The sequence below is a fragment of the Petaurus breviceps genome, unplaced genomic scaffold, assembly GCF_028583685.1.
Source record: "Petaurus breviceps papuanus isolate PSGF00001 unplaced genomic scaffold, PetGlider_PUasm1.0 90925, whole genome shotgun sequence".
NCBI lineage: Eukaryota > Metazoa > Chordata > Mammalia > Diprotodontia > Petauridae > Petaurus > Petaurus breviceps.
In genome coordinates, this window is record NW_027187380.1 from 8,101,173 (window position 1) to 8,117,695 (window position 16,523).

The window sequence follows — 16,523 nt, forward strand, 5'->3', positions numbered from 1 at the left end:
GGGAGAAAATTTGTAACTCAAAATATTATGGAAATGAATGTTGAAAACTAAAAATAAACAAAGAAAATTTTTTTTAATTTTTAAAATTAGGAAGGGAGGGCATTTGGGAAAAAAATAATGAGGTCTATTTTGGACATGTTTAGTTTGTGATGCCTTTGGAACATTCAGGTGAAGATGTGCAGCAGATTGTTGGTGACTTCCTCCAGGACTTATAAAGCTGATAGCATGAGTAATCCAGACTGGGGTTTAGAAAAGGATAAGTAATGACAAGATATAGAGGGAAGCAAATACAGGGCAGAGAACAGCATAAAATTGACCTAGCTAGCTATAGAATCAAGATTTCTAGTAGAGGAAAGTGAGGGAAGCAAGACAAATATTACAATGGAAAGAGCATTGGCTTTCAAATCAAAGGGATTGTATTCAAAACTCTGCCTGTGATACTTTCTACCCACATGATATTGTCAGTTCACCTTCCTATGCCTCATCTATAAATTAAAGGGGTTGAACCAGATGGTCCCTGAGGTCCCTTCCTGCTCTAAATCTATAACTCTATGAATGTACTTTTCTTTCATTAGCATATGTACCTAAGTATCCAGGACAGTACCATGAACCACATTGGTACTCACTAATGGTTTGTCGATAATACGGATGCTCTGTTACACTCACGGAACCACAGTGGAACTAAGGAGGGCCCAACCAATAATTTTCAACATGACCAAGGTGTTGTTGCAAGGGAATGGAGAAGTTGAGATGTAAGGGCAAGGGGCTAAGGACTTTGGAAGCAAGGAAATAAGATTAGATGATGTTTTGTGCTCATTCTATATAAATTGATAAACAAATTCAAATTCAACAAACATCAAGTACCAAAATAAATTATAACTTGGCACCAATATTCTTAAATCAACAGCTCAGCTATTCTGACAGCTGGACCACTGCTCCTCTTTTTAGAACCCTTCCTGAATTATCTTCTGTGTTTCAGCTATTACCGAAAAAAATACCATGAGGCTGCCAGCAGGCCACTGTGGAGGCGATATGATGTTGGTGGAAAAAAGAGGCGCAAGTCCAGGAGGGAGTCAATTGCCCAACAGGGAACCAGCACAGCTGCCTTCGCTGAAGCCTCACGCATTGCAATAATGAGAGAGAAGGATTTGTTGAAATTTCTGGAAGAGCTCAAGAGTAAGAGGGGTCACCTGTTCTTAACCAGGGGTTAAGGAAAGAATTTGTCCTAAAGGTCAGATTCATAAAGAGTAGGCACCAACCCAAATTCCAATGGCAGGCCTCTTCCATTCAGAGAATCTTCTGATATCACATATCTTAAAATGTCATGACATTGACTAACAATATTAATATCACTGGAAGGAGACCCAGATTTTAGAGTACCAAAAGAATTTAGTAGGCACAGGATCTTCCTGCCATATTGTGGGAGATGGGGAATGGTGCCTATAATCTCTGTTTAATGTGGTTATTCTTTGCCTTCAGTGATTCATACCAATCTCTTTCTTATATCTGTTAGGATGCAGTCCCCCCTCTGACAGCCCATATGCTAAAATACCCATCTTCCCACTGTTCCCAAATATGGATGGGACAGTTATGGGAAAGCCATTCAGAGATTTACAAAGGTTGGAGGTGCTGAGGAAAAAGGAGCCTTTACATTTCTTCGAAGACTATTTTTTCCATAAAAGAAACTGGAAGGCACAGGTGAGAGAAGGGTTTTATCACATCAATTAAGTTAAAAGTGCAGTAGAGTTGAAAAGTAATGTTAGGTGTTAGGACTCCCCATGATAAATATTTGGACCAAACTGGGACATGTCTAAATGTTGGCTTGTTGTGGGTTTGTTTTTTTGTTGTGAGTTTGTTTGTTTTTTAAACTAAACCTATTTACCTTTGCCTGTCATTTCCCTCTGCCAATGCCAATCTGCATCTGCTCTGCAATTTACAATCTGGAAAAGTTGCCTGGTGTTTAGACAAGTGGTTTACCTGGGTAAATATTTAGGAAGGAAGGAAGGAAGGAAGGAAGGAAGGAAGGAAGGAGGAATAAGGAAGGAAGCGAGGAAGAAAGGATGGAAAGGATAGAGGAAGGGAGAAGATGGAAGGAAAAAAGGAGGGAAGGCAGGATTTACTGTAATTTTGTTGTTGTTGTTTGTTGGTCCTTCATTCTGGAGAGGACCAAGTAGGCACTTTACAAATGTAAATTGTGTGTTATATAAGCACTTTACAACTATTATCTCATTTAATCCTCACATTAACCCTAGAAGTTAAGTACTAGTATTATCATCCCCATTTTATAGATGAGGAAAATGAAGCAGAGAATGCTTAAGTGAGCTGCTCAGGATCAATACAGGACACATATATGTATATATGTGTGTATATACACACATATGTATGTGTATATATGCCTATGAATGGATCTGAACGTTTTACATCTTAAATAAATTTTACACATATCTTTGCATGTCATTCTCCTTCATGGTCATTGAGAAAGATTTAGAGGAAGTATGTCATAGTGAATGCTAGCACTGGACTTGGAGTCAAGACAGCTTGGGCTAAAATCCTTCTTCATATAACGATGAGCGATGTGACCCTGGGCAAGTCACAGAACCGCTCTGTGCCTCAGTTTCCTCATCTGTAAAATAAGAGGGTTGGACTCTTAAAGCTCCACAATCTATGACCCTATGATTTATTAAGAACAGGTTTGTACCCAGCATTCTGCTGAGCACTGAGAACTAATTGGTTCCCTTGTGCTTAGCAACAATGTAAAGTCTTTTCTAAAAGATAAAGGATCTATTATCCTTTTCTTGTAGCACTAGGTGATAATTTTGCTTGTTAATTTATGTACTCTGCTTATTTTTTTAAAAAAAAACATAAAGGCAGCACCCTTTAAACCTTTGGAAAATTCAAACTGGCCAGAAGAGATTATTAATATTGATCACATGATCAAGAAGAAGCGGCAATGGACCGTAGCTGAAGCATCCTGTCTACAACAACAGGTAAGGAAAGACATCTTATCTCCAGATAGGCAAGCACTGAAAAATTTCTTTACTTTTAAATACTGTGCCTGAAGCCCCTCAGGATCATTTCTGATTCATACCAGTGGAAAAGAAAGGGCTAGGTCTTCTGTCTGTTTAGTCCCTTATTATGAGTAAATGTATGTAAATGCTTCTTACGTATTATAGGATAAAATTAGCTATAGGCTACTATTATTGTAGGGACAGCTAGGTGGTACAGTAGATAAAGTGCTGGGGCCTAGAGTCAGGAAGATGCTGACCTCAGACACTTACTAGCTGTGTGAACCGTGAACAAGTCACTTAACCCTATTTGCCTCACTTTTCTCATCTGTAATGAGCTGAAGAAGGAAATAGCAAACCACTCCATGATCTTTACCAAGAAAACCTCAATTGGGCACACAAAGAGTCAGACACAACTGGAACAACTGAATAACAGCAACAAACTCTTATTGTAGAGCTTTATCACTCGCCAACTACTAGTGTAACCAGTGTGATAATGACTGAAACCCAGGACTATCTGAGGACTAGCTGCTCCTGGTTTGAAATAAGTTACCCCTCTAGTAAATTAGCACTTTTATCTTCTTTTTTTAAAGAATTTTAAACTTTAGGGGCGGCTAGGTGGAACAGTAAACAGAACACCTTGAGTCAGGAGGACTTGAGTTCAAATGTGGTCTCAGACACTTGACACTTACTAGCTGTGTGACCTTGGGCAAGTCACTTAACCCTAACTGTCCTGCCTTCTCCCCTCCAAAAAATAAATAAATAAAAGGAAAAAAATAATTTTAAACTTATTGTTGATGCCTTTTGTTTTAACACTATTATTTGCTTCTAGATATATCTCTCCCCTTCCCCAGCTAGGGATTTTAAAAGGAAGAAAACAAAGCTGTTCGGCAAAACTATTACTACATCAGCTATGTCTGACAATGTGTGTGATACTCCATCTACATAGTACCCATCTCTGTAATAGAGATACATTTTCTCAGCTCTTCTACAGAACCAATCTTGTTTATTATTAACTATCCAGGTGTGCTTATCTTCTTGCATACTTAGGGGATCTGGTGTTCCATGCCCAAGTCACTACAAAAGTAGCTGAAAGGCAATTTTCTGCATCTCAGAAACAGACTGGGAATGAGGACAGGAGACTTACTGCTCTCCTTTGTGCATTCTCTCTGTAGATTGCCCTTCCCTCCCTCCACTAACTACATGCACACACACATACATACTGTCCAGAGACAAAAACAGCAGCAATGTTCTCCAGTCCCACCTTCTAGACTTGAGATAGAATATTTTCAGCATGTGGGGTGATATACTTCCTTCTATTACTTAGCCAAATACTATTAAGCATTGGCTATGCTGTGTATGGGCTATGGATGGAAGATACAAAGTGTAAGGGGAAAGGAAACAAGTGACTACCCTGTTCCAGGCCTGGTGCTGAGAGTTTTACAAACAGTATCTCATTTGATCCTTACAACACTAGAAGGAAGATGATATTATGATCCTCATTTTACAATTGAGGAAACTGAGGGAGACAGCAATTAAGTGACTTACTCAGGGTCACACAGCTAGCAAATGTATGAGGCCACATTTGAACTCAGAATTTGCTGACTCCAGGCTCAGTGTATTTATTGTGCCAGCTAGCAGAGACCAGACATAGTCCCTGCTTCCGGGGATTTCTTTTTTTTTTTTCTTGGAGGGGGGAAGGTAAGGCAATTGAAGTTAAGTGATTTGCCCAAAGTCACACAACTAGTAAGTGTCAAGTGTCTGAGACCACATTTGAACTCAGGTCCTCCTGACTCTATGGCTGGTGCTCTGTTCTCTGTGCCACCTAGGTGCCCCTGACTTCTAATTGAAAACATACATGTGTAAATTTTGCTAACAATGGAAAGCAGTCTGTGATGAGTGTCATGTGAATGGTGTGGACAATTGGTACTATTTTTAAAAGTTCAGAGGAGGCTTTGGTTAGAATGGGTCATGAAAGCCTTCACTGAGAAAATGGAATTGGTGCTATCTAAAAGAATAGATATTATTTAATGAAAGATTGTGTTCCAACAGCACACCAAATAGACTGTTGGAAAACGGCTCCATCACCAACTTTCAAAAGAGGTTTTGACTAAATGGATAAACTCCAGAAGGAAGCACAAAATAGCAAAACAGTTCTGAAAGTATCATGTAAAATTTATATATATATATATATATATTTTTTTTTTAAAGAAGCAAACAGTAGGAAATGAAGATTCACCTATAGAAGTTTCACATAGAATATATGAATTTCATATATAATTCTTTTTCTATGTTTCGCTGTGTGAATAGAAATGTCCCATTTTGATATAAAATAAAATAAATAAAAATAAAGTTAAAGTTAACAAGTTAAAAATAAAATTTAATGGATAAACTCATTGGCATTAGTCAATAGGACTGGCTTAAGAACATGATCCCAAGAGGCAGTGGGGAGAACTGAAAAGAAGCTTAAAATTAGCTTATACATTGGCTTTATAATGGCTTTTCAATTAACCTACCATGTGACCTTAGACAATAAAATTTTCAATCTCCTCATCTATAAAATAGGAGGGTTAGTCTTTAAAGTTACTCCTAGCTTTATTAGTCTGAGAGTCTACAAATTTCCTTTACTCTAATATATTTCATATTACAGTTGGTATTTCAAGGAACTGAATGCTGTCCTTATCTATTCCTTTCCAAATATTCATTTCCAATGTCTGACTTCTCCTTTCATAGGTAAAGAAAGCCACTGATGCATACCACTTGGGAGTTGCCCTTGGGCACCGGAAAGATATGCTCAACTTCTGGCGCAAAATTCGAGGTGATCTGATTGGGCTAGAAACTGGAAATGAGTCCTTTTATGATACTTTCTCTACTTACACATGGTCCTGGAATGTTTGCCAAGAGTTACTTTCAACTAAAGATTTAAAGTTGTATGATGCCCGACCGAATAGGTATTCCCATACAAGAGCCCTCTTCTCTTCCTTCCCATACATCACAGAATCTGACATAGAATTAGGAAGGAAAAGGAAAAGGAAGAGAAGTCTGAGAGGACAAACACAGTGAGGCTGCTACATTTTCTAAAAACAACACACTGTAGGCTACTTTTTCATAGTTTTCAATATCATGGTTTTGTCTAATACATTCTTATCAACTGGAAATGAATGACATCTTTTGAATTCTGCCCAATAAAAAAAAAATTAAGTATAAACAGAGAAATGTCTTTCCTTTCCTGATCAAATTACTGTTAAGTAATTAGATAGGCATTTCATTCTTCTAGAACTCTTTTTAGGCATGATCTAGAATGTTCCACAAAGCAGATGACCGTCTCCTACTTTCCTCAAGTGCCTTCCTGTTTCCAAACCTTTGCCAAAGCTATCAGTTTTTCCATACACATCACAGACAACCCACTAGAACTACCCTCTCTCTTCCTCTTTCATTTCCAGCTGTCTTTCTTTTATGATAAGATTTAATTCAAGGCTGGCAGCATCAGCCACTAAGAGCATCAAAGGAAGAAATCACTCAGAGACAGACTTGAGACCAAAAAGGAAAAAACAAAAAGGATCCAAGACAAAAAAAATTTTGCTTTATCAAGATGGAAAAAAATTGATTGTCCAATGTTCCATCTGTGAGTTCAAATGGCACAGATTATGATGGATGAGCATAACAGTGTTTCTAGTGCTGAACCTATAACAAAGAAAATGAATTCATCATGAGTTGTGAAAATAGGGTATGCTAGAGTCAGCACATAATGGCTCAGGAGAGCTGATTGTTAAATTTTCAGTGGGAGCATTTATACCTCAAAAACAGGCAAATGCTACACATCAGGGCTTGACTTAATGTTTTGTTAATTGACCATACTGAAGAAAGTGATGGAGAAAATGTTAACAATAGTAGAATAAACTTGTGAATACAGGGTGGGAGTTTGGGGGGTGGGGAAGAATGCCAGTCTTTAAATTTTTACCACCACACCTTTGCCTAAAAACCTCTGAAAGTGACCAAAAGATCCTTTTGGAATCACCACTGATGTGTCCATCTCCTGCTATCCTGTTCTTTGCCTCACTTTTGATTTTCACCACAATACAGTCTTAAGCTCATATAAATGAATGAATATGATGCTAGTGACCCAGTTCAATTCCACCCACATTAATTCTTATATATTGGCCTCTTATATTCTGCTAGGCGCTGGGAGAGAGAAAAAGATGAGTCAGCCAACTGACACGTGTATTAACTGCCTTCTCTGAGCCAGGAGAGCATTAGCCATAGGAAGCATTAGGAAAGGCTTCACCTAGAAAGTGGTATTTGAGCTATCTTAAAGAAGGAGGAAATAAAGGCTTTTATAAGGCAGATGTGAGAAGGAAATATATTCTAGGCACAGAATATAAAATTATAATTTATTGATTTATTTCTATGTCAGAGATATTTCAATAATAGATATAGATCTAAAAAGAGATCTTAGAGGTCATGTGGTTCAATCCCCTCCTTCCACGGAGCAGGAAAATCCACTGACTTTCACAAGATCCCAGGTAACAAGTAGGAGAGTTGGGATTCAAACCTAAGTCCTCTAACTCTAAATCCAGTGCTTTTTCCAGTGCATTCTGCTGCCTCACTTATTGGTATACATGTTGTTTCCACCGTACAGAATGTAAGCTCCTTGAAACAGGGATATTTCAGGGTGGGGAACTTGTGGCCTCGAGGCCACATGTAGCCCTCTAGGTCCTCAAGTGCAGCCCTTTGACTGACTCCAAATTTTGCAAAACAAATCCTCTTAATAAAAGGATTTGTTCTGTAAAACTTGGACTCACTCAAAAGGCTGTATCCAAGGACCTAGAGGTATATATGGCCTCGAGGCGGCAAATTCACCACCCCAGGATTATTTCATTTATGCCTTTGTATCCCCAGTGCCTAATGCAGTGCTGATTGTTCCAACTAGCACCCCCCCATCTTCATTTTCTTTCTATCAATTGGCCCCCTCCCTGCTGCAATCCACGTCTCCTCTATCCTTAAAACAACAACAACCTTCGATGTATTAGCTTTATCCTTAAATCTCCTGCATTTCTTGGTTCAACTTCTTTTTATATTTTAAATTAAAATTTTATGTTTATTTTTAGTTTACATCATTCATTTCCACAAGATTGAGTTACAAATTTTCTCCCTGTCTTTCCCCTACACACCACCCCAAAACAGCGATCCCACCGAATATCCCCTCCCCGAATTTGCTGTCTCTTATAACCTCCCCATCCCCTCCAAATTTCCAGTAGGGCAAGATGGATCTTCATACCCCCGTGCCTGTATATCTTATTTCCCAGTTGCACATAAAAAAAATAATATTAATAATATATTTTTTAAACATTTGATTTTAAAACTTTAAATTCCAGATTCTTTCCCTTCCTCCCTCGCCACTCACCCTTACTGGGAAAATAAGCAATTCAATATAGGTTGTACATGTGTAGCTATGCAAAACATTTCCATAGTGGATATATTGTGAAAGACTGACTATATTTCCCTCCATCCTATCCATTGCCCCCCCCCTTGTTCTATTCTCTACTTTAACCCTGTCCCTTTTCAAAAGTGTGTGCTTCTAACTACCCTCTCCCCCAACCTGCCCTCCCCTCCATCTTCCCCACCTCATTCCCTTCGCCCCTAGGGCAAGATACCCTATTTAGTGTATATGTCATTCTCTCCCTAAGCCAAATTCAATGAAAGGTTGACCTATTCCCTTTTGCCTTCCTGTTCTTCCCCTCCATTGTAACAGTTATCCCTTGACTCTTCTATATGAGATAATTTACCCCATTCTGTCTCTCCCCATCTCCTCTCATTATGTTCCTCTCTCACCTCTCAATTTCACCTTTAAAGTATCATCCCTTCCTATTCAATTGATCCTGTGCCCCCTGTCTATGTATACCTATACCCATATATACACATACTCACATATTTATTCATATGCCTATATATCATCCTATATAGACATATATATGCATGTATACATATAAATATATGCATTTATATTTGTAATAGTAATGGAATTTAAAGATCCCCCTGTATTGGCTTGGTTTTTGGATTGATTGTGTTAAAACCCAGAGCTTATGAATCCCACTTGTGGGATGGACTTGTTGATGTGAAAAGAGAGTGCTGAACTGGGAGGAGCTGGTGACATGAATTTAGAGAGACACAAGCAAGGAGAGAGGCAGAAGAACTTCTTTGGAAGCAGCATCTTAGAAGCAGAGAGAGACGGAGAGGATTGCTGAGGGCCACTTTGAATTGCCCAGGACTTTTGAGAGCTGCCACCCAGAGCTGCCAAGGAATGAGGAGACATGGCTGTTATGATGGTACTTTGTCTGTTTTGATGTTGTTTTGCAAAATTTGTCCACTAAAGACAATCCTGTTGTTGCAGAGGTCCTGGAACCTAGCTGTTGGTTCAGAGCTCCTGAGACTGTTCTGCAGACAGAGAGTGAATTGTGCCCACTGGTGAAGGCCAATGCTGTTGTTGCAGAGGTTCTGGAACCTGGCTGTTGGTTCAGAAGCCCTGAAGAAGGATTTTCTTGTTGTATGTTTACAGAAATCCTGGAAGAGGGTTTTGCTAATGTTTTCAGGGGTCCTAGGACTGTTCTGCAGACAGAGAATGAATTAATGAAGACACTGGCAATGTATCTTGTGGCCTTGCTAAGCTTTGTCTCCCCAGGAACAAAGATTGCTGAGAACTTGCCTTGTGTCAAGATGAAGAAAAGACCTCCATTTGGGTATTAAGTGCTGTGCTTAAGCTTGTTGTAACTCTGGGGTAGATTCAATTGTGATCCAAGGGTGGGGAACTTTTGTGCTCTGTGATTGAACAAATGAGTGTACTTTACTTATGATTGAAAACTAATCTCCATTTGAGAAGAGGGGCTTTGTGGTTGACTAAAAGAATGTACAGCCTAGGGGTAGAATAGTACTTAGAAGAGGGTCTTTGGGATTGACTAAATGAATTATAATGTCCAGGGGTGGAGTAGTACTTGGAGATTATTGAATTGTACTTGGTGAAAGCTGTATTTTGAATGATGCTATATTTTGATTTTCTCTGTTCTTAATTTTTCACTGAAAAAATTGGAGAGCACCTATGCTGGTATTTTGAACCTTGGAAAGTTGCCTTTACTTGTCATTACAATATTCCCTTCAACTGTCCTCATACTGAGAAAAATTTCATGAGTTACAACTATCATTTTTCCATGTAGTCATGTAAATAGTTCAACTTTAATAAGTTCCTTATGATTTCTTTTCCCTGTTTACTTTCTCATGCTTCTTTTGCTTCTTGTATCTGAATGTCAATTTTTCTATACAACTGTTTTTTTTTTCATCAAGAATTCTTTAAAGTCCTCTATTTCATTGAATGACCATATTTTCCCCCTGAAACGTGATACTCAGTTTTGCTGGGTAGGTGATTCTTGGTTTTAATCCCAGCTCCTTTGACCTCCAGAATATCACGCTTGAAGCCCTTCAATCCCTCAGCGTAGAAGTTGCCATATCCTGTGTTATCCTGATTGTTTCCACAATATTTAAATTGGTTCTTCTTGGCTGCTTGTAATACTTTCTCCTTAATGTGGGAACTCCAGAACCTGGCTAAAATATTCCCAGGGGTTTTCTTTTTGGGATCTTTTTCAAGGGGTGATCAGTGGATTCCTTCAACCTCTATTTTGCCCTCTGGTTGTAAAATGCAGGGCAATTTTCTTGAGAATTTCTTGAAGGATGATTTCTAGGTTCTTTTTTTGATTGTGGCTTTTAGGTAGTCCAATAATTTTTAAATTATCTCTCCTGGATCTATTTTCCAGGTCAGTGGTTTTTCCAATGAGATATTTCACATTGCCTTCTATTTTTTCATTTGTTTGGATCTGTTTAATAGTATCTTGACTTCTCATAAAGTCCTTAGCTTCCATTTGCTCCAATCTAATTCTGAAGGAATTATTCTCTTCAGTGAGCTTTTGAAATTCTTTTTCCATCTGACAAATTTGGCTTTTTAAGGCATTTTTCTCCTCATTGGCTTTTTTGGGCCTCTTTTGCCATTTGAATTAATCTATTTTTAAGGTGTTATTTTCTTCAGTCAGGTTGTTGACTCTCTTTTCATGATTTTCTTGCATCATTCTCATTTCTCTTCCCAATTTTTCCTCCACTTCTCTGATTTGGTTTTCAAAATCCTTCTTAAGCTCCTCTATGGCCTGTAACCAATTCATATTTTTCTTAGAAGCTTTTGGTGCAGGAGTTCTGACTTCATTGTCTTCCTGCCATTCCGTGCTTTAATCCTTTTTGTCCCCAAAAAAGGAATCTAAAGTTGGATTGCTCATGTTGCCACTCAATTACTTTACTTTTGAGCTTTTTGCCACAGTAGAATTCTGCTTCCAGAGAAGAGAGCTTTGTCCCAAATCGCTGAGATTTTTGCAGCTGCTGGAGCTATTAGTTGAGTGCCCTCTCAGAAGCCTCCACAGGCTCTGGCACCTGGTCACACATCCCAGGACCTCCACCCAAGATAGCAATCCAGATCCTAGCAGGTTAAAGCAAGAGCGATTACCCCTCAGAATGGTCGCTTGGTCCCCCTACAATCTGCAAGCCAGGAGCTCTGAAGCAGCCATGCAGCAGCAGCTGCACCACTGCCATGCCTCAGCTGCTTCTCCCTTCAGGGGCAGAAGCTGGACTGTACTCCCGGACCCCCTAGCCCCAAAGTCCATTTGCCTTTGGAATTTATGGGTTGATAATGCTGGAAACTGCCATAGCCACTGGTGATCCACTCTCCTGAAGTCCCTCCAGCCACAGCTGGTCAGGACCTCCTGGGGCTAAAACCTCGGGTTCACACAGCACTGGGCTCTGCTCCCAGTGCACTGCGATGGACCCTTCTTGCCAGCCTACCATGCTGCCTTCAATGGGAGATTTGTTTCTCTCTGTCACTTTGTGGGTTCTGTAGCTCTAAAGTTTGTTTAGAGTCATATTTTATAGGTATTTGAGGTGGTTATAGGGTGAGTTCATGGAGTTCTCCTGCTTCTATGCTGCCATCTTGGCTGCGCCCCCCCTTGGTTAAACTTCTTGAGAAAGCCATCTACATTAGTTACTTCCACATCTTCTCTCTCTCACTCTGGGAAGATTTGTAGGAATAGGTATAGAGGGAAATAAGCAGAAGTTAAAGAAAAATATATGCAATAATTTAAAACATAAATTAAAAGTCTCATGGTTATGAAAATTGTATAGACAGGTGGGTATGTGCCCACTATCCATGGAGCATAGCCATGAGTTAAGACTACAAAGAACTTTTTGCCCTAACCCTTGTGGAGGTATGTAAGACTTCACAGTTGCTTAAGTCTAATTCCACTTTCAGAAAATCAAATGAGAATCTACTTTTTAATTGTTCAATTCATGTTGGTGACCACCCCCTCTTTTCCTTAATATTTCTCCTCTTTTGGTGGGAGGAAAAAGAGGGGAAGAAAATTTGGAACCCAAGGCATTATGGAACTAAATATTGTAAACTAAAAGTAAATAAATAAACATAATGTGAAAAAAATATTTCTCCTCTTTTGACCTTTAAAAAAAATACTCCACTGTTAAACTGTGAGCATGGAAAATAACTAAAAGAAACTAAAGGAAACTGAACTCAACTCTGAGTAATGGAAAGTCATGAATGTTTCGGAGAAAAGATAATGAAAGAAGTATTACCTCTCCCATCATGGTAGGGGCCTATTATGATAGAATATTGTATAAATTGTCAGACACAATCCCAGTATCAGATATTATTGCTTATCTGTTTTTCTTTGTCACAAAGGAGAGTTCATTCTGAAGGGGAAGGATAACATGACTATGAAAATACCAGATACCAGAAAATAAAACATATCCCATCCCTAATGACAGAGAACTAGGGAACTATAAGGATATAATATTATATGTGCATTCCCAGATATTTTTTCCCATGCTGAATGGTTTTTTTCCAGAATTTTTAAATTTATTTTTAGTTTTCAGCATTCATTTTCACAAGATTTTGAGTTCCAGATTTTCTCCCCACCTCTCCCCTACCCCCACCCTAAGATGGTAAGCATACTGATTACCCCTTTCCCCAGAATGCCCTCTCTTTTATCCTCCCATCCCCTGTTTACCCCCTTCCCCCTTACTTTCTTGTAGGGCAAGATAGATTTCTATACCCCATTGCCTATATGTCTCATTTTCCAGTTGTATGTAAAAACAATTTTTTAATGTTTGTTTTTGAAACTTTGAGTTCCAGATTCTCTCCCTTCTTCCCTCCTTACCCCCTCCCCCCCCTGCAATGAGAAGACAAGCAATTCGATATAGGTCATACATGTGTAGTTATGCAAAACATTTCCATAGTAGTCATATTGTGAAAGACTATCCTATCCCACCTCCCATTTCTTCTGTTTTCTCCTTTGACCCTGTCCCTTTTCAAAAGTGTTTGCTTCTGACTATCCCCTCTCCCAATCTGCCCTCCCTTCTATCATCTCCCTTCCCATCCCCTTCCCCTTTATTTTCCTGTAGGGTAAGATACCCAATTGGGTGTGTATGTTATTCCCTCCTTAAGCCAAATCCAATGAGAGTAAGGTTGACTCATTCCCTTTCACCTCCCTGCTCTTCCCCTCCATTGTAACTGTTTTCTCTTGCCTCTTTTATGTGAGATAATTTACCTTATCCTTTCTCTCCCTTTCTCTTTCTCCCAATATATTCCTCTCTCACTCCTTAATTTTATTTTTAGATATAATCCCATCATATTCAACTCACCCTGTGCCCTCTGTTCATATATACATATACACATACACATACATACCGTGTTTCCCCGATAATAAGACACTGTCTTATTATTTTTTTGGACAGAAAAACACCAGAGGGCTTATTTTCAGGGGAGGGCTTATTTTAATGAACATTGACAGCAATTTTAATAAACAGGTAAATGTGAACAAAAAAAATGTACCTTTATTCAATAAGCAAATCACTGGGGAAGAACAGGATGACGTGCTCACTGCTGCAGCTCTGATTGGATGCAGCTCGGAGCGTGGCGTGCGTTTCACCCGGGGGGGGGGGGGACGGTGCATACAGAGGGTACCGTAATGTAGCGTGTAGCGCAGGGGATGACCTTCACTACAGTAGCAATCTCAATAGGGCTTATTTTCAGGGGAGGGCTTATTTTAGAGGAATCTTACACAGTAAGGGAGGGGCTTATTTTCGGGATAGGTCTTATTATCGGGGAAACACGGTATATATACACATACACACAAACATATATTTGTATATACATATTCCCTTCAACTATCCTAATACTGACAAAAGATTCATGAGTTACAAATATCTTTCCGTGTAGGAATGTAAAGAGTCCATGCGGAACTACACTCCCATCCCAGTGTGATAGACCCTTCCTGTCGACCTGCCAGTCTGTCTTCACCTGGAGATATGTTTCATTCTGTCATTTTGGGGTTTTTGTAGCTCTAAAATTTGTTTGGAGCAATTTTTACAGGTATTTGGAGGTGATTGGGGGTTAAGCTCAAGCAAGCTCCTGCTTTTACTCCACCATTGTGGCTCTACCCTGTCTAAATATTTTTGCTTAATTGTTTTTCTTTGTCACAACACTGGATTCAATTGTGGTAGAGGTAAAGTTAAGGGACTATGATGTAAAGACAAAAGGAATCAATAAAATGTATTTTTAAACCATGTGTGCTCTTCCTATACTTTCTTTTTAAAAATAATATTTTATTCTTTCCCAGGTGCATGTTGAAACCATTTTAAATATTGTCCTTTCCTGTACTTTCAAGAAAGATGTGTTTGATCAAACAAAGCCAATTCAACCAAGATTAGAAGGGAAGCAGAAAACTGCAAAACAATTTCTTTTTAAAACAATTGGGATTAAGTAACTTGCCCAAGGTTACACAGCCAGTTTTTTTGTGTGGGTGTTAAATATCTGAGGTCGGAACTGATCCTGGGTCCTCCCGGCTCCGGGGCCAGCGTTCTTACTTACTGCACCACCTAGCCACCCCCGGGAAACAATTTTTATAGCCTGTGTCTCTGATAAAGGCATCATTTTCAAATTATATAGAGAACTGAGTCAAATTCATAAGAATAGAAGTCATTCCCTAACTGATAAATGGTCAAAGGATATTAACAGGCAGTTTTCAGAGGAAGAAATTAAAGCTATCTATAGCCATATAAAAAATGCTCTAAATCACTATTGATTAGAGAAATGCAAAACAATTTTGAAGTACCACATCACACCTATCAGATTGGGTAACATGACAAAACAGGAAAATGATAAATGTTGGAGAAGATGTGGGAAAATTGTAACATTAATGCATTGTTAGGGGGGTTGTGAACTAATCCAACCATTCTGGAGAGCAATTTGGAACTGTGCCCAAAGGACTATAAAATTAAGCATACCTTTTGATCCAGCAATACCACTTCTAGGTCTATATCCCAAAGAGATCATAAAAATGGGAAAAGGATCCACATGTACAAAAATATTTATAGCATCTCTTTTTGTGGTGGCCAAGAATTGGAAAATTAGGGGATGCCCATAAACCAGGGAATGGCTGAACAAGTTGTGGTATATGAATGGAATGGAATGGTATTGTTCTGTAAGAAATGATATGCAGGAATACTTCAGAAAAATATGGAAAGACTTACATGAACTGATGCTAAGTGAAGTGAGCAGAACCAAGAGGACATTGTACACAGTAATAGCAACATTGTATGATGACCAACTTTGATAGACTTAGCTCTTCTCAGCAATGCAAGGATCTAAGAAAATTCCAAAAGACTCATGACAGAAAATGCTGTCTTCATCCAGAGAAAGAAATATGGGGTCTGAATATATATTGAAGCATACTATTTTTTTTTGTTTTGGTTTTTGTTACTTCTTTCCCGTGATTCTAATTCTTCTTTACAACATGATTAATGTGGAAATATGTTTAATATAAATGTATATATATATAGCCTATATCAGATAACACACTGTCTTGAGGAAAAGGGAGGTAGAGAAAATTTAGAACTCAAAATCTTATAGAAGTAAGTGTTGAAAACTAAAAATTAGTTTAAAAAAAAAAAAAAGGAAGATGTGCTTGATTCATGAGTAGACTATTTCCATAAAGATTTTGGTAGAGATAGGGAAAAAGGCATTTGGGTTGTTGGCTATTGATGATTTTCTCACTCATCTTTTTTAGGACTTATAATACTTCCATGATTTTTCCCCCAAGCATTTGATAGTCTCTTCTCTTTCAGACTTCTTTTTTTTAATGCTTTATTAACTTCTGATTTATATCATTCGTTTCTGCCAGATTTTGAGACAAATTTTCTCCCCATTTTTCCCTACCCACTGCCCCAAAATAGTAGTCCCACAGGATATCCCTCCTCCAATCTGCTCCCTCCCCTATTTTCTCCCATACCCTTTTCAACTTTTCCAGTGGATCTCTATGCCCCAGTACCTGTATATCTTATTTCCCAATTACATGTAAAATACTATTAGTAATAGTATATATATATATATATATATATATATATATATATATATATATATAT

General features: G+C 38.5%; 2 protein-coding genes across 2 annotated transcripts in view; both read left to right on the plus strand.

Annotated features, from left to right (window-relative positions):
* EFCAB3 (EF-hand calcium binding domain 3) overlaps positions 1-6,221 on the plus strand; it is a 33,838-nt gene extending 27,617 nt beyond the window's left edge. Inside the window, exons 5-8 of the mRNA XM_069076852.1 lie at positions 980-1,176; positions 1,514-1,698; positions 2,868-2,987; positions 5,739-6,221. Of these exons, the coding sequence (XP_068932953.1) occupies positions 980-1,176; positions 1,514-1,698; positions 2,868-2,987; positions 5,739-6,068 (832 nt within the window). The 3' untranslated portion in view covers positions 6,069-6,221. The remainder of the gene's footprint in view (positions 1-979; positions 1,177-1,513; positions 1,699-2,867; positions 2,988-5,738) is intronic.
* METTL2A (methyltransferase 2A, tRNA N3-cytidine) overlaps positions 1-16,523 on the plus strand; it is a 393,599-nt gene that overhangs the window by 353,810 nt on the left and 23,266 nt on the right. The window lies entirely within an intron of this gene.